The 27,671-nt window shown below is 33.0% G+C and overlaps 1 protein-coding gene across 1 annotated transcript in view; it reads right to left on the reverse strand.

The window, feature by feature from the left end:
- Positions 1 to 27,671, reverse strand: part of LOC108560145 (growth factor receptor-bound protein 14-like) — a 135,046-nt gene that overhangs the window by 13,727 nt on the left and 93,648 nt on the right. The window contains exon 7 of the mRNA XM_017917587.1: positions 1,635 to 1,865. Within this exon, the coding sequence (XP_017773076.1) occupies positions 1,635 to 1,865 (231 nt within the window). The remainder of the gene's footprint in view (positions 1 to 1,634; positions 1,866 to 27,671) is intronic.

A 27,671-nucleotide genomic window follows, 5' to 3' on the forward strand; every position in this document is an offset into this window, starting at 1 on the left:
TCTTCTTAAGTTAACATGACCAATATGTTTTGATGATGATGACTTAAAACAGCATTTTTTATATAACAGTGTTTTGTAGTACTTAATAAAATATTCTTTTATTAATAAAACTTCTTATGGTATTTAAATATATAAACTGAACCAACAGCCAAGTTAATAGGTTTCTTCCTTCTTTATTATCTTCATACGCTATACAGACAGGTTTTTGTCATTTGTTAAGTTTCATTTAAGTGTACAGCAACTGTTTTTTTTAAGAGATTGTACTTGTTTATGAACGGAAAAATCCTCAAAATTTATATATTTTACATCATAGAAACTATATGTAATATAACACATATATAATCAGATGTAGTTGTAGTCTTAAATTAGAATACCTCTTATATGGAAGAAAAAAAAATAGTGATAATATGTTATTTAACAAATCATTTTTTTCGTTATTGTTAAAATCATTCTGGGATGTTGTAAATCACTTGTTCTCTGCAAATAGTCGTTAAAATGAACGAACAACCACGTTTCAGAATTATGCAAGGTATGCACGAGGTGCTATGAGCATAAAATTTGTCGCAACTGAATTATTTTTGGGTTGTTAAATTAAATTTGTGCTTGGTAAGCGGTGACCCATTTATCTTAATGTGTGTCTAAAGTGTTAAAATGCGTGTTTTAGCAGTGGGCACCAAAAAAATCGCCGGAAAAATTGTTTGCACGGCATTAGAGGGGGTGGCAGTCTGGGGGTGTTGTAAACGGGTTGCAGTCAGGCGAGGGTCCGGACCTTCTCGACCCTGTGAGATTTAGGTCGATAAAATCTGATTTCCTGTGCAACGACTTGAGGGTTTTGTTTGAGCTACGGCAGGAGAATAGTGTGTTCGAGGGGAATGGGTAATCCTGCACCCCCTTGCACCTACCCCCTACCGTTTTCATTACACGTACACGCTCTCTTCTCTCCCGCTGCTGCTTTAATATAAACGCCAAGTGGTTGCCAGTCCCAACTCCCAAATACTCGTCCTATTTCGCCCCAACGGACCCCCCTTCCCACTCTCTCTCTCTTTCCACCCTCGCCTACTCATACATACTACACTTAATCCATATACTTATATAAATTGTCTTCTCGCCGCCGGGGAAGAATTTCGGGTGAGATTATTAAACCACCGGTCTCATCTCCGCAGACCGCTCCAAACTACTTGAAAATTTGTTACGTTGACGATACTTCTCTGTCGCGATGATTTAAACATTCAGATTAGCTTTCCGAGACGCCAGAGAACAAATTACGATTCGGAAACACGTAACAGCCATTCACTGTTTTCTAAAGACAAGTTGCCCATTGATGTAGCTCACAAAATGAATTAATGCGAGTACAGGAACCAAGCGTTCGTAAAAACACACTTCCCGTAACAAAGTTTGCAATGTGAAAAGAAGGCAAAGTCACTCGCTACGTGATACTTAACAAGTAACTTGTATTAATATAAGTACTTGCAATATACTACATATATTTCAACATATAACAACATATATAAAAAATTAATTATACATGCAGTCAAAATGTTAAAGTTCAGAAGTCTAATATAAATAAATATAGTTTAAATATTTTGGCTGTAATTGAATAAAATTTCGCAATTGTATGTGGTCATATTTCTTACCTTTGCGAGTCGCATGGCTGTGAGCCAACAGGTTCGACCCTTATCAGAGTCGCAGGCCAAGCAGAGAAGGCCTGTGCCTTCCGAATCTTCAGAGTCCAGACCGACTGGACGTAGACATAAACCCCACTCGGTGGGTGCCCGGAATTGATTCTTAGCGTTCAGAGTAGCATACACTTGGTAATTGGACAACTTTGCGTAGACTGCGACGCCGTAGTCGTCCTTAATAGAGATCTGCAACAAAGAAACAAAGAAGTATGTTAGAAAAGGAGATTAAACTAAAAACACACGAGGTATGTATATTGATCAACGGTGTAGTTTAATATTCAAATAAGAGAATGCATTTAGTTTTCTCATGCGATGTACGTCGTATGAGCACTTTGCTGTGCATCGTCAATTTTACAAAAGCTCATTAATAAGTAAAGCCCGCCGACTTTGGAGGAGGAGAATACATCGAAAACGTTGATGCATTATTGATGTCCGTTAAAAATACAAATTGCCGCTCAATTGATGCTCAAAAATGCTCTGAAAGATTTAAAAGAACAAAGGAAGCAAAAGATAACAGTGAAACCCAGAGAGATCGATGAAGATAATATCAACCGGACAAAATTCAAATGGTCTAGACTCAGCTGGATCTTTATGGGAGTTAATAAAATTTGATCAGTAGAAAAAACCATTAACGATAACCCCCTTCAGCCAACGTGTGGCTTTTTGGTCACTGCTATTAAACTAAACTGTCCGATCTGGGTCGCTTAGTTCTTTGCACTTTTGACCCACGACCACTCGTCCGACCAATTGCCTTCCTCTTCGTCCGTTGTTTTATTCCTTCCTTCACCGCTCTCACCTTTTTTCTTCTTCGTTTTTCTTCTTATTATATATTTTACTGCCGCTGCGTGCAGTGCATAATAGCCGTCATTGTTCTAAGCGCGATATCCATTATTAATTGCACTCGGTTTCGTCGCCCGAGAGTTATTGGCCTGTCGTTAAAAAAATGTACATGCATACAGCCGTACGTAATGAACATACAATAAATGCACCGAGTGAGAGAAACAGCTTTGCATTTCTATTATTAGTATTCAACGTACATTAAACTGACCATTTTTGCTGCATGTCTTCTGTACAACTACGAGTAAAGAACACAGCCGCGTCCAACACTGATTGCTCGGGTTTAGGTTTAAATTGCTTTTCCGCTATTTCTTGCCGATTATAAAGATAAATAAATAAACGAAAAGGAGCGGATTATGGCCGAAGATTATACGACCCGAGAAAGTCAGATTTTGGTTAAAGCTCTAGAGGTTTTCAGACGACGCAAACTTTTTCTTCGGAATAATGTTCAACCTCGAGCTTTAAAATTATTCTCAGATCAAAAAAAAAGTTTAGCAACAATTAACATACTTGCAAAATAATATTATTTTAATGAAAAATATCTATTTAAATTATAATTTTATGTAAATATATTATACAAATAGGTTTAAAAGTAATATAAAATATTAAGAATATAGTTAATTTCCAAGTAATCAGAATAAAACTTCAATTATGTTATTTAAGAAACAATTAAATTTGGTGGTTAATTGAAAGGAATAATAAAAAATTCACTTTCTGTTAACAATCGCTAATAATATGCTATCCATGGCAAATCGTTTGCTTGGGTGAGTCGACCTATTTACTCATGAACTTTGCAACAAGTTGTAAGTGAACTATGTACTGTGGATATCTAGTAAACTCGCCAAAGTATCTGGACGTCGATGCCAATTGAGCCAACGCCATTTCTTCGAGATAATGTTTTTCCTTTTTAACCTTCTCTTCAGCAGCCAATCATTATCAAAGATCGACGAAACCAAGATCTATCTAAAAGCCGGTAAACTCTCCATTTCAGCACGTTGCAATGCATTATATAATAACATATATATATTATGCACATTTAATCAATGTTAATAATAATAATGAAATACTATCATCATCCATAATTGTGTAATAAAATTACATAAATGAATAATACGAAAGAATCGAAAGACGTATGGATATTGATGCTTAAAGAGTAGTTATGCTTGGAAAATATAGAAAGGAATAAATGTAACGCGTGGGCATGGAAATTATACACCGTTCTCTGCACTAACCTAAGTTAATAACGATTATGTGCGGAGCAAGGTAAACAATTGGTTTCGTCATGTCGAACGACGAGACAATGACACGCAATGCCGACGGGAATTCTCGTTAGAAACAGTATAAAGCAACTATAAAAAAATACTACAAAAAATAAAACAATATGCGACTGCAATTTTATTATATATACATTATGTATGAATAAATAGCGATACACAATATTATTAATATCATTATTAAATATATCGAGTGAATTACACTTTGTGAATATTACATACTGGAACCTCGCTTAACGAGTTCAATCCATTTCAAAATTTCCGGATTTTTACTCCTATAGTGAAACATATTCAAAAATACTTTCGGATACTTCAAAACATTGATTTTTGAAACAAAGAATATCAATTTTATTAATTATTTAAATTAATTTACATAACTAGGTGTCATGAAGAACACAAAGAATTCTGAGCATGCAATCTATTAGGGTAAATTTAAAGTAATGATATAACCAATGAGATGCGTTTTGGCTGCAGCCCAAAGCGGTGCTGCATCTGCGATCAGGTTATTGCACGATATCTCCCCTATTTTTACCGTCCGTTTGCCATGTAATGGAACCATGGGGGGACATAAAATCCAACGGAAAGCATCGCCGCCTCCGCCGATCCCCCCCAAATGCAGTGCTCACCTCCCCACTATGCTCTTCGCAACCCGACCGGTTTGCAAACGTAATACCAAACCAACCAAATCGCCACTGCAAATGTATATATGTATGCATTTGGAAAAAAAGTAGTGGATTTATACTCTGGCGCTGCTAGGTAGCATTTACGGCTCCCAAATCGAAAAGTTCCAATGAAATACCACAATATTTTACTGCTTCTAATTTTATTACACTCCAAACACGTCCAGACAGAATTAGCCAAGAATAAGAAGGAAAATATATTTCTTAATTCACCGAGTAGAATTTCAATTATAATATCTTCTATACTTTTTCAAGTTCTATTATTTATATAAGTTATCAAAATGAACATATATCTGTAGTATCAAAATTAGATATTATACATATCTTTTTTAGTACAATTCTTACAAATTGAGTTATCAAAATTAAATAACCGGGAGAAAATAATCAAAAAGAAAATAATTCTAACAAGTTACATAATTCATTTTATCGGTTTATATGGAGGTTACTGGAATGGAAACATAAATAAAATTCTTGAAATCAATCAATGTCAAGTCACAGAAACTGACCGAGGCGACATCACGTAACGCTGAATAGAGAAGACCTTCATAGAGCACAAAACTCTGTGCGTCATCCATTTCAATACCCTTCTCTCGCACATCAATAGCGCCGTTTCTTTCGTCGTATATTCCAAGTTTCCTTTGACACTGATGTAACGAGTGTGACATTTGACAATTACAGACGTTTCGGGGAAAGTGCAAAAGCTTGTAGCAGTTCTAGTCCTTTCAATATTCAATCCAGATATTGGATTGATTCTTTTCCTAGTGGGGTCGAAGGGACGTCAAAAGTGCAGAAACGAGATGAGCCGAACTTTATTAACAATATTATGGTTCGGATAGAAGTTTTAAGCGCGACTTCGAGTATTTGAAGTATTGTATTGAGCAATGTGTGTTGATTGGGAAAAGCGAAGCACAGCAAAATTAACGGATTCGGTTGTTTACCGAAATAAAATGCAACTGCAGTTTTATAGGTCGAACAACAAGTCTGTTGTATGTAAACCAGGCATAGAGAACCCCGATCGTATCAATAAAAACCAATAAAATAGCGTGATTAAAGGGGGGACCGTTTCGTTAGGCCCTAATGAAAACAAATAAATGCAGTCGTTTAGGGGGAGGCAAATTAGATTAGTTCGCATCCGCCCGAAAAGGAAAATTACATGCGATGAAAACTTTTTTACGGCTGTTCTTCGATAGTGCTCTGGGATGATACAAAATTGGAATACTCAGTTGGAAAGCAATGAAATAAACTCACCAAATATATTCATTACTTATTTTTATTTGCTTTCGTATTCAATAAAATAATTGGAATACTTGCTGTAACTTATGCTATATAAATTTAAGATAAAAACCTTACGTCGAGATTACTTTTTCAATATTAAACGGATATATAATTTTTCGAATCCTATATTTAGTTATTCATAATGGAATACGTATAATGAGTTTGTATTTTGTAATATGTAAATAGTAGAATGTATTTCGACTTATGTACTGTTATAATTTGTTATATTATTTACTACACTTCGTTGAATTCCGTTTATGTTAATAAAAGAAGACCAAACAAACGCGAGTACAAAAAAAAGTATTGCAGACAACAAAAGGAAAATCTATAATGGCAGGCATCGAGGCATGGAATGGAAATAATGAAAATTAAAAACGAAACGTAAAAGTGTGCGTTTATGCACTGTGACTTTACAAGGAAAGGAAATGAAATATAAGCACGAAATATATGTGGCGTAAAATGAATATCCACCAAAGTTTTTCGATTAAGGCGAGTGGAGGAATGGGAATGTTAAAATGGAAAGGAGGTGGAGGAGAGTCGAAGAGAAAAGTGAAATAAAAGATCGGAAAGAAAGGGTTATTAATTAAACCGCGGGGTCCAATTTGGTTGCTTAAGACAAAGCGAAATTCGCGTGGCTTCGAGTTTTTGAAAACCAAAAAAAAAACGAAGAGTTATTGCATTGGAATATAATGCACAATGTCGATGCGGTTAGCTGACCCTGCCCGAATTACAGTCCAATTCCACGGGGAATGGATTTTGCGAAACCGATTTTTTTTTTAATTTCACAAAAAAACATTTTCCATTCGTACGTGTTTTATTATAGAAGTTGGGCGTTGAAACAAAAGCGATGAAACAGTGGTATTATTATAATGCACAATTGTTTGTTCTGAAAAATCAATGATTTAATTGTGGAAACTTTAATTTAATATTCTTGAGCAATTTACTGATCGGTCTAATAGCTTCATAATCAAGGCACGCCTGTTCACAAAGTGTTAAACTTATGAATGATTCATTTCATTTAGTAAAAAATAAATAAAACCGGTAGTTAATACCGACATTTTGTGTTAACGGATTTTTATAATGCATTTTATGCTGTGCAAGTAATTTTATACCATATTTCATTATCATTTTAAATGTCGATTAGAATCTTCTAAATGACTTAGAGCGAAAAGATTCATGAATTTTGCTATAAAATAATGAATCTTTTCGCTCTAAGTCAATGAATTTACAGACACATCATAATTAATTGCATTACAATATTTGATAATGTTAATTAGAATCTTCTTAGAAATACAATAAATTATGATTCATGATTTTCACGAAAGAATAATTAATGTTAAACAATGAATTTGCAATATTTCGTGATTATTTTGAATAAATTTTGCGGTTTAGGATTTGCACAGTCGTAAAATATGCTTTTCTAACTGACCTAGAACAAATACATTTGAGATTCTTGAGTTTAGCAGGAAAATAATGAATGAATTAAACAATGAGTTTACTGGTATACATAATTTATGCTTTTAACACGATTTTCCTGTAAAAACAATAACATTAGTATTTAAAACAAATTTTACGACCTCCTTTCCTTTTAATATGTTTTTTTATTGCAATAATATTACTTTGATAATTTGATATGAAATTTTCCCTTTTTTTCAGATAATATTTCCCTACGTATATTAGGTTTCGCTGAAACCAGAGAACGAGGATAAGCATTGGAAAGCCAAAGCCGTGCGGCTTCCTGAAATTTAAACCCGTGACTTTCGTTTGTCTGGCAGATTTTTTTTGGTTGGTATTTTAATTGAATTTCAGAAGCACGGTGGGCCGCATAGACTATTATTGCATTTTATTTGGTTTTGGCCCTCCACTTCGAAAACAAGATCGGCTCTGTGTAAATACCCATACATTAATGGGGAGAGACTGTGTGCAAACAGAGCCGTTTCGGTTTCGACGATGTTCGGTGGCAACGGAATTAAGTATTGCAGTGGCACGGATTTAATCTCGGATTAAATAGTGGAGACACGTTCCGTCTTCAATTCGCGTCTTAAAGTTTATGATTTATTTAGAAGCAAAGGGAAAAATAATAGCCAACGATATGGACACGGAATGGAAGAGGAGTAAAGGCGGAAGCTGCAAGAAGTAATATTGCTGTGCGGAAAGGAAAATGTAATTATCCTGGCTGTGAAATTTTCTACGGTGTATAAAAGCAACTCGCAAAAATTGCGAAATATGACGCAAAGTTCACTGACACCTAACCTTCCTCCGCGAGCCTCGCAAATATATATAAACACTTACACATATAAAAGTTATACAGATTTCATTACTTCTAATATATATAATATATATGTGTGTGTGTGTGTGTGTTTTAGAGAAAGTTTTAGTAATTACCGCTCAACGCATTCGTGTACGGATTTAAAAAAAAAGCGAAATAAGAACGTAATATTTAAAAGCGAATAATAAATGATAGAACAAAAATGAAATCGTTTCCTGGCAGTATGGTAATTACGTGAAATGTAGCTCAAAGAGATGCGATCATTCCATAAAACAAAATCTTTATTGATGGCGATTCCAGGTGATTATTATTCCAGACGCTTTTATTTATCGTCGGAGCAGTGCAATAAGTCATTGCCGGTCTACTGTGGGAAACGAGTAATTAAATCTTTGTAATCAACATCAAAGAGCTTCTGGTTTTGAACTCGAGGCAATAGCATTCCGTCGCCCTGAAGATTGGAGCAGAAAGCAAGAGCGACTGAAGTACTGTGAGAGAATGGAAAAGAGGAAGGGCACGCAAGAAGAAAGGAACTAGAAAAAATATCAATATGTGTGTGTGTGTGCGTTGCTGTAACTCGAAACCACAATATGTGTGCTTCAATTTTTATGTGTGGTTTTTCGTCCGTCCTTCTAAAACCCATAAACAATCGCGTTATCGAATTACCAATATGTTTTCTTAAACCGCACGTACTGCAACCAAACAGAAAATTGAAAGAAGGAATAAAATAATAAAGAGAATCGCTTTATCAGATTGCGGTTATTTACCAAAGTGTCATTGAAGGATTAAGTCTTCAAATCGTTATCATGCATTGCACTCGAGTGGAACTGTACTGACAGCTGCTTAAACAGTGAAAAAATTATGTATTAAATGTAGATTACAATTTTTTTTTCATCGACTCTCTCTTTCTCCCTCTTACTCTTCAACATTCCTTTATTTCGCACCAAGTCTGGATCATTCGGCAGCTGGATATTTACACAACGTGCATATCAGCTGCGTACTTAAAATAGGTCATTAAGCTCGCCTCAAGTACCACGAAATACTTCCCATGTGCATGTGTGTCCACTTTCCATCAAAAGCACCATTCATTTCGACTTATCGCTTATTTCAGCAGAATTAAAACGAAACCTGGTATTTTCAAATAACAATCCACAGTCAAAGCTCTTTGAATACTTTATTTCATCCATTTATTTTATTACATACATAGAGATAAAGCAGTATTAAAAGCTTCGAGTATATTTATAAAATACAAGCGAATTTTATGAAATTTATATGTTCAGCATAAATCTGGTTTGAACAATTCTTTGAGCGATAACTGTAATCTGCATGTGTTGCTTTCATAAGAACTAATCAATATATTTTATAACAACGAGAATAAATGATTAAATAAAGCAGAATTCATTATCAACTGCAGTTGTTAACAGTTCAATGGCTCCAATCTGACTATATATAGGATTATTAATCTCCGATTGATTGACATGGAACAATTATGTAAGTCACTGAAGCGTCGAGTTCAGAGTTATTACGCAATGTATCATCTTCACTTTCGTCATAAGTATTTCTATCCAACGATAAGGTCCGCATTACTCTATTATTTCTGAGTCCATTTTTCAATGTTAATCTTGATCAATTTCATATTACGCAATGTAATGTATTTATGTTTTATAATTATGTCGAAGACTAGAAAGATTATAATAAATTGAAAATATAATTAAAAAAGAAAATTAATATTTTATGATACAGTACGAAAATTTGTGTTAAAATTAATTTTCTGATAACAGAAGACTAATTTATAATTTTTTGCATAACGTTGCGCATGCCCGTTACATTGAGTAAAAATGCAAGATTTTATATTAAATTCTATTAAAATTAGTGAAAATTGTGCGTATTATACTTGAGATATTATGGTATAAAGTGATTACATTGATGACGCGTCTTACGTTCAATCCATCGTATAATTCATATAATATACATATTAAATTTACGTGCACGATATATCATAATAGCATATAGAATCCAAAGTTCAATATGCATTTTTTGCTCTTGCCTCTTCGATCGAAGGTCTTTAGGTGCAAAACTCGCGAAATTCTCGCAGACATTTCATCATTACAACCTCGCCCCGCTAATTATGATAAAGATCGCGCGAAAGTTAATGATCTGTAATATAAGAGCCAGCAGCAGCAAGAGAAAAAAGTAGTAGAATAAGAACAAGCCACGTACATTCCATCGAACCGTTTTTGAGACGGATCCAAATATAAAGCGCGGGTGGAATCGGACATTTGCGCGTTTTATTTGTATATAGGATAAAGTAAATAAATAAATGCAAGTCTGCAGATTGATGTTTATACGGGTGTGTGCGTGTATATGTATATAGTCCTTGCCAGATTAGATTAGGTGCAGGATATATATTATGATAACTGCTGTGAAAATAAATAAAATTCTATTTCGTATGAAATGGTGTGAATGAACCGAGACTTAGAAAATAAAATGCATGCAATATACGCACACTCGCATTCTCTATATCACTGCTCGAAATAAATAACTTTAAATAAAGCCAAGGTTTTAATTTCGGGCATTATTTGCATGATTTTAAATAGAGACAGTACATCTGACCGCATTTATCCTGCACATAAACTCATTTTAACAAAAAATATATAAATTATTTATACGCGTTATTTTGGAATACTATACTTTCTCCTCTTCTTGTTAATTACAAAATTTATATATTTCGACAAATATTTTACAGGAAGTTCTGTATTTCCAGTTACTTACTATTCCCTGAAAAGTATGTAAATCTGTAGACATGCGTAAAAGATAATCCGTATTTATTAGTAATGTAATATTACAAGTTTATGAATCGTCTCTAGAATCGTCTTCGACACATTTCGCTTCTATGAGCGATCAAATATAAGTTTATAAAATATGAACATGCGTGTATATTAACTGTTATATTCGCACTTTCGAACAAATGCGTACGAATATATTAAACATGTTAATGAAAGCCATTGGAAATAATAATTAATTTGATCCGATTGGGAGTATAGATAAACGAACTCCACGAGCTGTGGCATTTAATTGTGAACGCTTTCGAGCTGCGAGTTGAGCGGAGAAGATGAAAAATTCGACTTTCTAATTTTCACACATTGTCTTTCAGGAGCGTTGAGTTTAACGGCGGCAATTTAAAATACAGAAGCTACTTTCGGACGTCTCGACGTGTACTCTTATTTTTTATCTTTCCGTTGCTCCATTCCTTCGTTCTTTATGGGCACAAGACACGGTAATGAAATTCATAATAAAACCCATTAAAACTACTAAAAGCCAGGTGGAACATTTAATGTGTTAAACAAGATTCGAGCCGTCCAAATCGATAGGCCTCTAACCTCTCTATGTGGAGCTAGAAATCTTAGCGACAATTCAAGTATACATTATTCATAACGCGCGCGTACCAAAGGAAAGTTTGTTTATTTATTTATTTTATATTTTAGCGAAGTTCAATGCATGGTTCAACATTAATTTTTGTTTATGGTGCCGTATGCTGTGGAGTGCATTTCGCGATTTAAATGGAAAGTTTTGAATTACCTAATTGGCCAATTTGTTGCAGGCCGCAGGAGTTCTATTCTCTCTCGGCATTACGCTAGGCACTAATTGCTACGTATTAGATCACCCCGAATACTTGAACTTATTCCCAGCGTAGAATTGCATCGCTGCAAACAATGATGAAAAATGATCGCCATTCATAAGCCCTTCGCTCCCTCGGTTTTCACGCTCCGCTAGATTGAAGACTTCATAGATACCTTTATTCATATATATATATATAAATTGTATCCATTGTATCAGAATGTTTGTGGTGCAAATTTAGACTATTTATATATTATGCACGAAGAACCGGTTTCGACTAGGGGTTCATTCAGAACTAACTTTTAGGGCTATAATAAAAACCGAACAAAGGTGACAGGTTAAAGATTTTTTTTCTACTCTCCGAGCGTCGGGGGCTGCATTGTGTTCTCTTATCTACAAGATTCAACACGTATTTTCATACTAAGAAATTATTTCTTCACGTCCTTATTTGAATTACAAATAGCACAACTGGCTTTACTTCAGCACAGGTGTGATCCCTCCTTTCAAACAAGAAAAAACGTGACTACAATGTATTAATAAATCGATTATATATAATCAAGATGTAATGTATAATAAAGAGTTGTAATTTACAATAGCGGTCTTTGAATTAATAATATTTATGGAATAAACCTAAAATCGGTTTGGTATTATCGGCTGATCTTCAATTGCCAACAAATATTTGTGTCTTCGTTCAATTAAAATATAAATACCAACGCATGCAAGATTGCAATACAGTTTATGGTTTGTTGCTTCAGACGTTTTGGCAGAGCTTCAGGAATGTGCCAATCACCGCACACACCGTTCTGCCAAATATTCTGACTGAAAATCATAGTCCTAATCAAACGATGCATAAATTAAAATCCTCCCTGAAGTGGATTTACTAACCCTGGGAATACTGAATCAGGAATACGGAATCGCACAATAACAATCATTAATATAATGAAACACATGCATGTCTACTGCAAGATAATCTGATGGGAATGACGTGACACAGCGATTGATAACAGTTATTTCATAGCCATGTTATCGCAATTATATCGAAAGGAGTATCATTATTTTTAAAATAAACCTACGTGACGGAAATTGCGAGGATAACAATGCAGCAGAAACAAAAAACCGTGTATGTGTGACACGACCTATCCCAAACAAAAAACTTGTATGAACATTCAAAATCGAGAAAAATATCGACATTTCATTTTGGAAGTTATATTTAATTTGTAAATTGATCAAGTGTTTTTAGTTAAAAAAATTGATTTTGCAATTTGGAAACTGTAGGAATCTTCAAGAAACCCTAGTTATTACCTGATTTAACGGATAATCTGCAGAGCTTACTAATTCTCCGCCTAACAAAGAAGCCCAAGGCCATTTACGTAACTCTGAAAACCGCAGTTGCAAATTTTATATAAACCGCAGTATTAATTATGATGAGGACGAGGACAAAGAAGAACAAAGGAATTAACGAAATGCATTAAATGTACTTCTTGAAATACATCATACATCTTTTTCATTGATGATTCATTATATAAGAGAAATTATAATTACAAAAAAAATATATTTTAATATATTTTATTTACGCTTTTCTGTAACAACATAATATGCCACAGCTTGAATTGAAAAATAACACAATACTGATTTCGCTATTGATTTACATCGCCTTTGTTTGAAGTAATTTGCATTATTTGCAAAAATCACCTATTGATGCTGCAGGAGCGTCCAACCTTGATTTTACAATCAATGTTGGTATTTCAGTGCAATTTACAGAATATTTATTTAATAAAAAAAAATATGAAAGTATAAGTTTAATTAATTAAACTATCTAATCAACAATTAAATTTTAAAATTGCTCAAATTACTAAATTCAATTATTAATATTTATCTATTATATAAAAGTAATTTAAGACTATAAAAGAAACTTTAAAACTATGCATATATTTTTTAAATTATAAAGTTTTGCTACTTTATAGTGTCATACATACTTTTATTATGCAATAAGATGTAAAATGTTCACTTAAAATGAGGCAATATTTGGAAATAGCATTTAGTTAAATTATGTAAAAATCATAAATTATAGATAAAAAAAAGTAATTACATTGTTCAAAAGGTAAAGTAATGTACATTATTTCCTTTACGATTTTCTTTGTTGGAAAGTTGATAATAAAACAATGAGTGTGAATAAAAATGTACTTTCTGCAAATGTTTATTTTTTTATTCCAATATTTATTTTTAGAGCAGGAAATCAGCAGTTTTTTGTTATACAATAAAACAGTGCAGTTTTTGAAGATGACTAAGACTAAAAGAAGTAGAAAAAAAAACTTACCAATATAAAAAGAAAGAAGTTAAGTTCTAATATCGCAGACAAAAATCACTACAGCTAAATATTAGCTAGAATTCAGAGATGGCCACAATAGGTAAATGTTATTAGCACCGGTGTTTGGATTCGAGAAAGTAGATTTAAAAAATATCACATAGTTGTAGAAAAGTCCTGGCAGAAATATGGAGGACGAAGAATTGCTTGTGATTTGTGTTTGGTGAAAACAGGAAAAAAAAATTAGAGTCTGAAGGAAAAGTGGAAACGTAAAGTGTGGTATGTCGGGTGAAAGAGAATTGGTCGCGCACTGCGTCCACCTTGGTTGAAAGCCGGTCGTCTACTGGCTACCGGTTTAGAGATAGTCGCCCGTCAGTCTGTGGAGAACAAAGGCCGGAGACTGCCGTCAAGCCCCGAACGACGCCGAACAGCTGACTATCAGCTGATCAAGACTTATCCATAGACTGGATGCTACCTGCCTTCGTGCAACAATTCTGACTCATTCGTTACACAATACATTGGCTATTATATGAACCGGCCTCTCCACATATTCTAACCTCTCCTCCACTATGTCTCTCTTTTTTCCCCTCAGTTTCTTTCTCATTTCATTTTTTGCTCCATTTAATTCATACACAGGTAGAATTTCAATAAGGGATTCCGAATTTCCACTCCCCAAGAATTCCGAGAAAAATTTAAAGGTACTCGGGTATCCCTTAAAAAAAAAAGAATTACCGTTCCGTTTTTACTCCACAAATCCATTCCATGCCAAAGCTCTTGGACATTCGGTATCCCTTTTTCAATGCTCTCCGGTTTCACCGATTGCAAATGCAAATCCGTTACTGTTGTTCAGATACTTTGTTGTATGCATGGCATTGTTAAGTCGACTTGATGCATATTGAACGGTCTCCGTAGGTGAATTTCAATGCAACGATGCTTCGAACGGCTTAATTTTCATTCACTCCTTCAGATTAGACTGCATCATCTTGCAGCGCAGATGATCCCTCGTAAATAAACTGGATGTAAAGCATCAGCTGCGATCAGTCCACAGCTTTCCATTCATAAACGAAATCCATTTATTTGATATTGTAAAAAAATGAAAGCTGAAACCTATTAAAGCTTATCAAAAGCCATCTCATTGTGTTCATGATATTATTGTACATCAAAATACTAATAAACAAATAGAACGAAACTACTTTAAAATACATAACATTATTGGATTATAATAAAAATACCTTATTATAATTATACTTTTAAATTATCGGGATTGATTTTCATAGTATAGAAATTGAATTGAATTAATATTCAATAAATTTTATTTTTACATGGAAAAGTAATTTTAGAACTGTCTGATATGTTGCGCGAATAAATAAAGTACGTGATTATAATACCTGCAAATACTACTACTAATTATCCATTTAAGCAATAACCTCGATAGTTCGAAAAGTAACTAATGTAATTAACTAATACTGATTTGTGATGGTTATAAGTTTGTATAAGTATATTTTAATTAAAAAAGAACTTTATCTCCTTTATTGTATTCGACGTATACTCTTGGTTCTCATAATTTTGAATATCCTCGAGCTACGGTTGCAACCGATGGGAATAGCGAAATAAATGTCAAGCAGTTTTGGAAGTTCCTGAACGGAGATAATCTAATTGGGGAAACCTGGCGTTGAGTTTTCGCAGAAACTGCATGTTATGTAAAACGGAGTTTGCTTCGGTGAAGAATGTTTCATGAAACAATGATAAAAAAAAACTTTATTCATCGACGTTTCCTTGAGAAATTATACAATTGAAACCAGAAGAAAAACCAGTCGTGTATGTACAAAACCAAAAATAACTTTGCAGTAAAAAAAACACTAATATTTATGGTCATGCAGATAAGCTGTGTATTAATAAGAAAGTAATAACTATATTTCCGAAACGAAGGTCGAGAAGCATGAAATTAGACTTTTCAATTAAGCTTTGGTAATAGAAGAAATTAGTAGTGTATATTATTAACGCAGCAATTATGTCTTATCAATGGATATGAGTAATGCGTGAGTCATAACAACCTGACACAATAGACCATCGAATGGTATTTTATTTTAACTATATCCATGACATATTATTATTATTGTATACCTTTTTTTTATTGCTTAGAAGATAAAACGTTATTGCATCTAAAATAAAACGCGTTCAAGAGAATAAAACTAGTTGACGTGAGGCTAGAAAGGTGTCTTTATAATATCCGAACGCTCAAATCACTCAAGCATTTAATGACGGTGCCTCACATTGGGTGCTGTATTTGATCTGACGATCGATATTATAAATTAATAAAATTAAGTGTTTTTTTTTCCTTCCTCCAGAAAATCTCGTTTAAATTTATTGCATTTACACATGCAATTTGGCCGTTCCATATGTAATTATGCACGTTATAAATCGTGGAATCTAAGAATTCCGAATAAATTAAAACTGAAATGTGAAGAACTTTTTGTTGGGGTTACTTCTTATTGCGAGATGAACAAAAATGAAGAAGTTTAGAAACATTCTTGTATGTTTTTTTTTCCAATTCTGATATTGAATATAAAATTTGTCGAATTGTAAAGTTATTTACGAGCTTATTTTATTAGTGTGTATTTTTGCAAATCAAGTATTTCACTATATAGGATCATAAAAATGTAGCTTCAGGGTTTTGCATCTCTAAACCAGATAAGAAGAGAATGTAATAAACCAGTTTGCTCTTACATATAATAATTTTATATGTAAACTTAATTGATAAGTATATAAGAAACAACAAAAAAAAACACCAACGCAAGGTAGGTGGAAACAACAGTAACGTGAAAGAATAATCGGGCGAAAGTCGGGCGAAGAAATATATTGTACTTTCAGCTTTCAGGAGTACGTGACCATAATTCTTCCTCTCCAAGAAAAGTTAAATTATTACCACTGTAGAGATACGTGCGCATCGCAATCGCAGCGCTCCTCAAGAAACAAAGGTATAACCAGAAATAATTTTAGATTGTAATCGAACAAAAGGTGATGTCAACACCAAGAAATAAAATGTTCCGGTGCGCAGCATCTTACGAATAATAATTTAGCGTTTTATGTTAAGACACATACGTCGTCCTCACTTTACTACCGATCTTGATAAGCTCATTATATTTTATTACGTTCTTTACGATTGTCAACATCTGAATTTCCATTCAGGAACAAACTAGGTTATGTGTACCACCATAAGCAGCTATTTACTATTAAACAGCTGCAGATCAAAAGTATAGAATTAAGTAACTTTTTTGTTTATATTCTATTGCTGAAAACAGGTAAACTTACTAAAGGAACAAAAATAAATAATATACAAAATTAAACATATATTATTAAACATTATGATTATTGATATCATAAAATTTCACTCCAAACTTTTTAAATTCAATTTATTATTTCAATATTAAGTCAACTACACAATATTGAAAAAAATATATAAATGAAAGAATTTATTCATTCAATTCAACTTATCAATAGTACACTTAATGGAAATGGTGATAAAATCATTGTCCATATATATTTGTATGCAGTCGGATGCAAATAACTTTACGTTGTTGACTTAATTAACCTTTATAGGTTTAAAAAGGTAAGTGGTCTCGAATCTATGGAGTCCTGATGACTAACATCAGGACGTCGAGTGGTTGCTATACGTGGTGACTCCAAACACGAATGTAATCCAAATTGTTTCGTTGCGAAGTAATCAATAATTACATCTGGTAGAATTGTGCGACGCGCAACCGACGAACGTGGGTTTCGACTGCGCTCTTTCTGCACGAATTAAATGAACTGAAGAGGGAATAAATTAATCTTCTTTCATGATTGAGGAACAGCCGTTCTTCGTTCCGTTCCACTCAGTTCCCGAAATGGCTGCATAAAGACATACACACATATCTTTCCTTGCTCGATTTAGAACGAAGCAACACGCATTATTTGCTTTTACAAATGTGTATACTACACTCGTGTGTATGCTTTTTCGCGATATTTACGACCTAACGTACAATAAATAAATTTCAGTTCAGCATAAAATAAACATCGATTTGCAAAAATTACAATTTATAAACCGCAAATGCTGCAGAAATAACTATTCAAGATTGGAATCATACGATTCTACAAGCAGTCGAAGGATCGCTAATTTTAGACGAGCAATTAAGATAATAATCAGGACTTTTTATTGACCATTAAAAGTGTTACGCATCGTATTGAAAGTTGCGTGACGGTGAATAACGAGCATCGGTGCTTTTAGTTACAGAAATCGAAACACACCATTTGCCTTTGATACATTTTTTCGAAAATAGGAATAAACGAATGGGAAAGCAAATGATGAGCAAATACGCGTTAACGTTTCGCAAGCAATGATTAAATACAACCGTTATAAATTGGGGACGATAAACAGATGAATTCCTGTTTGAAAGCCAGCCGCCCCCTTTGTACATGGAGTTTCAAGAGAAAATAAATTAATACTTATTACGTCTGCTAGACTGGATTTCCAAGCATTTAAAACTTAGAAATGAATATATTTTTTTTATAAACACCACAGAAACGGTATTCCTGTTCTTCGAATGGTTTTGTTTAAGTGAATACATTGTTGTAACATTTTCAATAATGCCTTGACATGAAGAATTGAGATAATAAGAAGTTTGGAGAAAGATAAATTGTATAAAGCTGCAGAAGAAGTGTTCAACTTGAACGCATCAGCTGGCAACCCTACTCCAGAAAAAAGTATAGTAGTACGAAAATACAAAAATAAACCATGTCTTAAAAAAGGTACTTGACGCATAAACTATATAAGCAGAACATACATAAATTTAAAAGTTTCAATTACAACTCATTAGAAATGATTTAAGCAACTTTTTTTTTATATGAAATGTTATGAAAGAACAATTTAATTGACAACAGAAACATAAATTCACATTATTTCATTAGTCGTGACATTAGTCTTTTTATGTGTACGTAATATACATGAAAAAACAATTACAATTGAAATAAATCTTTTGTAAAATTATCGTAAGACATTTTATCGAAACAGTGATATATTTCATTAACCATGGTTAATTTTTCTATTAGAAATTAAAGTTCTAGGTAATAGAAGAATAAAAGTATCAATATAAATAGAGCTTTTGCGAACGGATAAATAAATAAATACATTTCAGGATTTCAATTTCCTTTCACCAAACGCTGAACATTCTAATTTGTAGCGGCATTTTGTTGGCTTCAATTAATATAACATTTATAAGGATACTCTGCAACGTCCCGCACGGAAATTATTATATAACTATTGTATTTCTTGGCCGGTCCCATCAGTATCTGCGTGCGTTAGAGAGGGCACACGTGCAGGTTTCCAACCTTGATTCATTTTGCATGCAGATGATGGCACAATCGAGCCCAAACGTTCCTTTCCTTTCCATTTTGTGTTTCAACAGAAAATCCGATTTTTCTTAAACCACGCTTCAGGTTCTTATATATACATACATATATATATCTAAATTTATAACCTTGACTGCAACCCTACATATTTATGTACGAGGTATAAATAGGCAACGTTTATATACAAAACAGTCTGGTAGAACCGGTCTGAAGTTAGTCTACACTCCGAAAAGGGCAAAAGTTAAATTAAACTTCCCTAACTTCAGCACTCGTCTACGAATAAGATTAAAAAAAAATGAGGACGTAACAAAAATAAGTAGTAAACGTTTTTATCTCTCAGCTAAACAATGATTTACAGCTATGCTAAAGTTTTTATTCTCCGCTTAATTTTTGATATATTTCACATTTTAAAACGCGCTAATACTAATGAACAGATAATTCCGTAAATTGGGAAGACCTGCTCGTATTTCACGCTGTAAGAAAATTAATTTGGAAACGTGCCCGGCATTATATTTACAGAGAATCCTTGATATAGATATACGATGAAAGAACAAAAAAAAAACTACAAGTATATATTTAATTTTCACTACGTATTGAAAGACACGTAGCCGTACATCACGTTCAGAGAAGTGAAAAATTATAAAATTTATGACTATAGTCTTAATTATAGAGAAATTAACAATGAAACTTTAATTAGATTTCATCTATATTCACTTAATATGCAATAAGCAAATACATGATTGATTGTAATTTGATTGTAACTAGTTTTTATATTAGATTTCATTATCGACTGGATGTATTATATACATTTCTAGGAAATATACACGGGACAGCTGTTAAATGGAAAATTATTCTTCGGGTGAAGGCGTTGTATACAAGAAGGAAATACTTGTGAAAAGAAAATAAACCGCGAGATCTTTACAAACAGACATGTTAAAAGATATCCTAAACACGTTTTGACACGATTCCAAATGTTGTTTGTACATTTTCACAATGCGTCCGATTAATCAAAAGCTATATGCGCGCTATTTCAGTACACCTTATGAGTATTACACATGAGTGAACTACACTTTTATTGGGATAACTTATTTAAAAGCCAGTGATAGAGGAGCATAGTAAAAATAGTGCGTTTAAGAGTATACATAATACATTTACAACTTACATTCTCAAATTTACGTTTGTTTATTATTAAAAATGTAGTAAAAATTAACTATCTCAATTTCCAATATTTCTCAAAGATTATATACATACATCTTCATTTACACTAAAAAATATTTAATATTAAGACATATTTCGGTTTTTAACTAGTAATATTGAAATTAAAATATGACATTATTATAACAATTTATTCCTTTGGGATTTTTATAGTATCTGTTTGGAAAGTTTCGTGTATAAAAATTCAATGAAAATCGAATGAATATTGAAATAACTATTTCGAAAATAAAACTGTAACGAAAAATAACAGAGAGTACAAAAAATCGTAATATCTTTTAATAGCCAGAATTTCTGGATATTATAGTTCACTTTTATAGTTTCCACGGCTATAAAAAAAATAATTTTGTAAAAACCGTTTCGTAAGAGCGAATGTTGCACAAGATATGTTTTTTGGGAAAGGAAACGCATACCGTATAGTAAATTAGAAGAAAAAACCTTGAGTCACTAAGTTTAATTTGAAGATTCAAATGATTGATAGTAAATTGCATTTAGTGTGAAATATGATGCATGCAAGTATAAAATATGATTAGGAAATTCTGACCTCGACACTGAAATTAATGGTATCAACGATTAAAGTAATTTTGGTCAAGTATAGATCAATATTTATTGAGAATTCTAGATCAAGGTTCAAATATGTTTAAACAAATATTTAAATGCTGTTCATATTTATTTATAGGCTCGACGGGGGTTGAAAACAAAGCACATTGGTATGCACGTCGTTAGAGTTAAAGTTATGGTATAAAAGTAATAAAAAGACAAGCTGCAAAAGTTTTTATACTGTGTTTGATGTCTTTCCATCGGCATTTTATTATTCGCCATAAATAATTTCTGGAGTAAATCCTTTGTTGGGGCGAGTCGATTTTCATACATCCGAAAAGAGAAAGAGAAAGGATAAAAACGGAAAGAAAATAAACGTGGAAGAAGTGAGATAGACTAGAGAAAACCGAATAAACGAGAGCTCGTAAAATATGCGATATGAAAAAGTGTCGGATGGGGGTTGCATTTTCTTTGTCAGTGGCTGTGATTAAAGCAATATGTATAAGGGATGTGTATGTGCGTGTAGTATCTATATATGTAATATATAATATATATATAGTATGTGTATGTACTATATAGTATACACGTTCAATGCCAAACAGCTATTAGACCTCCAGTTATTGATTGCGGATGTCAACCGTTTGGGGGAAAGTGTCCGGGATTCGCCCTTAGTGGAGCCCTCGAAACGGACGAAATTCGTGCGATTCCTTTGTTCGCTCCAGTTTCGGGAATGTATCTGTTGTAGGCGCGTTTTTCTTCCCTCTTTCTCGGTTGAATTACACGGTGAATTAATTTAAGAAAAAAAATGATCCGAGTCCGTAAGATTTTCCTTTGCATCCTCCTGATAAATTGGGTTCAAAGTGCCACTGGCGTTTATTAATTATTTTGAAGCGTCGACTCACCCCTCGTTCACCCAACCACCCCAATCCAGCCCATGCATCCCCCAACATCCGCCACCCATGATTAATTTGTTATAGTTAAAACGCTAGCTAAGTGGATTTGCTCGATTCTCTATTGGAATCACACAGCCATAATATTCGCTTTTAATACCATTTCTAACAAATTAATTAACCAGTAGAAATTTGATCTATCGTTAATTATAATTGGCTCATTCAAAGAAATAATACACAATTGAAACATTATAATACACATGATTATAATTGGGAGTTATATTACATCAGAAAAAACATTTTACTAAATATAATTACTCTGTTGAAACCGCACTAATAGAGGACTTTAAAACATGATAAAAATAAACAGCACATAAAGAGAGTTGACAGTATAAAAAACATTAATTTATTAAAGTTTATATTGTTCAATTAAAATTTATTTTCATTTAAAATTTTACAAACAATTTGTGTGAATTCTGTCATTTCTGTCAAATTAGTTCAACAAATTCGCGTTTTCCAAGGTAATTATCGAAATTTAGTTAATATATATTCATTAAAAAACACTTATTTATTTCACTTTTTAACTAACATAATTATATTTATACCTAGTTATTAAAATAATCATTATACAAATTCCTGTTATACCAATAAACTACATGTAGAAAATGTGTTCTCTTCATTCGTTTTATGAAAAGATTAAGATTTATACAAATTGATAGAAATACATTAATCATTATATCCAAAATGAATCCATTTTACATATTTATATCTAGTAATTCCTTATCATTTGAACAGTTATAAATTGGTCAGTGTACTGATAGTTTACGCTTCACAAATTACGTGTAGTTTTGAGCATAATCAGTCACGTTACGTAATACTTTCAGATACATAAATGATTATCTAACTAGGAATTCTTACTTTACAGGGAATAAGTGGTAACAATGGGTACTTTATAAAATCTCTTAAGCAATACATTAATGTTGATTTTCCACTGAAATTGTAAATGCATTTTATGAGTAGGAAGAAAAAAAGGAAATAAATTTAACTGAAACGAAGGAGAGTAATTGAAGAATTCACAAGGGTGATACACTATTTACGTAGGAAATTGCTTAATTATACCATTGGTTGAAGATCTAAACTGAATTACTTCCTAGCTGCTGGGCATGTGGGGCAGAGCACATTGTGTTCACAACATTGTTAAGCGAATACAATTTTATAGTAAAATAAAACTCAGCGTTTCGGTGCGCACTTACGCAACACACGGATGGAAGTCTGCTAACGCTGCACTATTTGTAAACAGCGAATTAAAAATAGATTTATTATTTCAATTATAGATGCAAAATACTGGCAAAGCTTATGGCGACTTGCATCGGTTTGTTATTATTGCCTTCAATCCGTTTTAGCTTGAAAATAGCAAACCGGCGAAACTAATTGAGCTACGTTTTTTTTTTAATCGTAATGACCATTCATCTTAAATATTTACTCCGAAAATACGTAAAAGACGTTTGATAATAATTAATCGTGTTTCTGGCACATCTGAACCACAGCCAGATAATAGTGTTTTATTTTTATATATTTTTTTCGTCTGCGAAGATGTTCAAGTTCACAGACACATTTGAGGCGTAGATTTCTTGGTAAGTGTGTAAAACGGTTGAAAAGGTAGTCCCCGTTTTTTTTACGACTTACCTGAGGTTGATCGTAGCGGTGATTCATCTATTAGTGTTTACGATTTGGACAGCATCAGAACTCGATGTCCGCAATGGGGATGGAAAGGATCAGGAACTAAATGTTTACTTCCATTTATTTGCAACACGTCGAAAGGCCTTGGGGTTAATAAAATGCTGATAACTGAATTTATCGATACGTATGTTGCGCATTAATAATATTAGAAATGTGATATGTTTATCCACACTAACCAATACACTTTAAAACAACAAAACAAGTACATAGTAAAAAAAACTAGTTTTTTATGTTAATGTTACAAGTTTTGTATTTAGTAAATATAAATTATTTTATATAACAATAATATTTATACAATTAAATAAAAAAGTGAAATTAATTAATAGACATTAATGTATGTTATATGAAATTTTGTATATTTTATAAAAAGTTTTATTATTTTTTTTGTATTATTATGATGTAAATTTTATTAATAAAGTCAAATTTAATAATAACAAAAACAATTTATTATTTGAAGAATATACATTTATTTTGAATTTTATTTAATTTACTAAATTTATTGTAATTTAACTTCACCAATAATAATAATTTCAACATATTTTTCATATGCCTCTAATAGATACATCTATTTATTTTTATAAGAAACTAAGTTTCACTTTAAGAATTACAAAAGCACGAATAATAACAAATTAATTATTAGTCACTACTTGCATTTATCGGAAACGAACACATTTATCAAATGTATTAATTAATATTAATTAACGTTGTGTAATATTATATTATATAGATAGTATTAGCTTTCTATAAATAAAACGATACGTTTAAATGTTAATTACTTGTCAATCATATTACAAAATAATATTGATAAATAATGAAAAACAATCATTGTGACTTTCTGATAAATATTTATTATTTTTAATATTATTTATGAAACAATAATAAATTACCAATTCAATGGACCAAATGAATAATTAATTGAATCAAACGTATAAAAGCTCAGTAAAATACCCATCCAATAAAATGGTGAAAAGTAAATATTGTAAAACATCGTAATCTCCAATTTTATTCTACAAAATCCTCATTTGGCACTTAACTTTTCTAATTAATATTAATGATATGAGAAAATAAAAATTTATTTTAAGACCAACGAAATGCGCTCGTAACTAATTTTATACTCTTGCACGGCTATTTTTATAATTAATGAAACGACGTTACTTCGTTGTAATCCATGGCTTAGTACATCAAACAATGCTTTTTTTTATTTCTTCCATTTATATCCCTGAAATAAGTATTATATATTATTCAGATTGCAGGTGAATCGTTGAGGGGATGAACATAAATATTGAAAACTGAGCAGTCACGAGGAATCTGTACATTCCTGTGCAGGGGTAATAATTTTGACATAAACTTGGATAATAATTCAGCCTCTGAATTAGTGCACAGTACAGTTGGCGTGCAGTAGGCACAGGCATAGGCCTAGGCATCACTAATTGCCTAATTACCGTTTTACACGTGGCAGTTTCGTACGCAATAAATTTTACACGAATAATTGCATATATGTGCAATGGTCTATTGAGTAGATTCTGTGCAATAAACTAGAACGCATTCTAATTTATTGCAGCGCACCAGACCACTGCGCAAAACAGTTATCATCAATCTTCCCCGCGGATTTTTCATCCCGAAATGAATTGCCTAATAAAAATGCATCACCTCCCAAGCAAATTTGATCAAAAACCGAACGGGAGCAAAAAAATTATGCATAGAGAGTCCATCCCGATTTTATGTTACCCATAAAATATATCGCCATAATCCAATTTTTAGTAAACAAGAATTTTAAAGTCCGCATTTCATCTTTTTTTTAGTCCCGTTCATTTTCTTCTCTTCATGCAGAATAACTCATCCATAATTTATGGCTCCGTTAGGTTTTTGTTCTTTTCGCATCTATTTGATGGTCGGAGCCGAGTAAATTACAGGACCCGATTCGTTTCCTTCTCGTGCACCGGAGGAGCAAGGCATTCCGGCAGGAATAAGAAAACCCCCCAAAAGTAAATTACACTTAAAACTGTTAATTTCCTCCGGCGGTGGTGCACTCACACTCGAAACTCCTCCACATTGTAGTCCTTCGGTGTGTTTATGCCAAAGCTCCCCGAGCAGACAGTGAAAGACACACACAAAGGGCGAAGAAATATACGATCTCGGCAGCTTTTCCGCCTTTCCTTTTCTTCTCCGTGATTAATTCACTAAATGTTAATTCGCCGCCCAGGCCAAATCACACATTAATATAAATTGGGTGAGTTTCGACGGCGACAACGGGGAAAATCCACTGGAGTAGTGAAGTGGAGTGTCTTTCAGTTTCTCGGTGAGAGACGGATATCCATTTTGTTCCATCTAATTAACTTAATATATGCAGTCGCATTCATTCCAACAATACGTCACTGCTTAACAATGTATCAACTCTATACACTTTGTGACATTCAAGTCAATTGTCTCAGACGAACGAAATACTATACATGGAGATTTGCTATTATTCAGTGCCGCAATCATTTATGCATAATTAATACAATCTAATTTCACTGTGCACACGCTAGACTCAATTTATCAGCAGAACTTTAAATATATTCATAGCATTTTGTCATTATAAATATTCATATTACATAGAAAATCCAAACTATCACCCAACTTTCATATAAAAAGAATAATATCAGTTTTTGTATCTCAAATATTATTATCAAAATAATTTCGTCCATGTTTATCAAATTTAGTTACAAACAAATTTTACCTTTAAAAAATGTATGGTAAGTATAATTGCTATAGATTAATTAGGTAAATCAATAAAGAAAACAAAAATAAAGTGGAACCTCGCTTAACAAATTTAATCCGTTCCAAAATTTCCGGTATTTTTTCGTATAGTGAAATACTCGTATAGTGAAACATATTCAAAAATATGATGTAGCAGGCACGCAATCCGGGACTTCTCTTCTCATCGTCACTCGTTATGCAAAACGTCGCTCGTTAAGCGAAATGCTCGTTATGCTAAGTGCTCGTTGAGCGAGGTTCCACTGTATGTATATATATACATCGATTAAGTAATAATTATTGGAAAACCAAAGTTGAATAGTAGGTGTGCATAGAAATTTCTAAAGTGTGGAGGGTGTGTCAAAGTATCAGCTGTATGCAAATGTATTCAATATATATATTATTATTAATTGATTTTTTTAACCAAAGATTTGAATGCACGGTAAAAGCAGAAAAAAATAAAAAGAAGGATGGAATACGAGAGTAGTACATGTGCAGTGTGCAGGTTGAGAAACGAGTCGCGAAAAGAATCGCGCGTTCCTCGGTGCCCTTGAAACGTGCCGCAGTAACACATCATCATCGAGTTCTTTGTTTGGTTAAAACAACTCTGCAGCAGCTGTCCGGCTGCTGCCTGCTGCTTGCCTGCCGGCCTTTTCGCCATATTTTTTCCTCCTTAACTCTGAGTATATTTTTTTTATCCGTATCCTTCTTCTCCTGCCTTCTAATTCATTCTATCCGGTAATCTTTCCTTCACTAGACATCACCGTACACATTTTTAGCCGTGCTTTAAAATTATATACCAAACTCGGACAGGTTTCCGGAGATGAGCATTCAACCTCTCCACTTCTGCGCAATATTTATTAAGAAAGAAAGAAAAAGAGGATGATTTTTTTTTCGCAGAATTTTTGTTAATTCGCAAACTTTTTCAAAGAACGCTCCGAAACTCGTCAGAAGCCCGAATGAGAGAAAGAAGGGGTGAAATGGGCGAGTTTTTGTCAGATTTCGCTAATTATATTGTGAAGTAATTCAGGCAGAATAATGTCGAGGGTTTGCGGGCGTCACAAACAGCCACACAGGATGCGGTCCATCGGAGGGCGGCGGGACGAGAACAACAGCCCATCCTCCTTACCATCAATTATTCAAATTTAATATCTCAGCAATGTTGAGCGCATGCAAAGCTCCCCTAAAATTTCCCACTAGACGCAACAGAGCAATGCCAAAATAGAATTGC

The sequence above is a fragment of the Nicrophorus vespilloides genome, unplaced genomic scaffold, assembly GCF_001412225.1.
Source record: "Nicrophorus vespilloides isolate i.1.1-1 unplaced genomic scaffold, Nicve_v1.0, whole genome shotgun sequence".
Lineage (NCBI taxonomy): Eukaryota > Metazoa > Arthropoda > Insecta > Coleoptera > Silphidae > Nicrophorus > Nicrophorus vespilloides.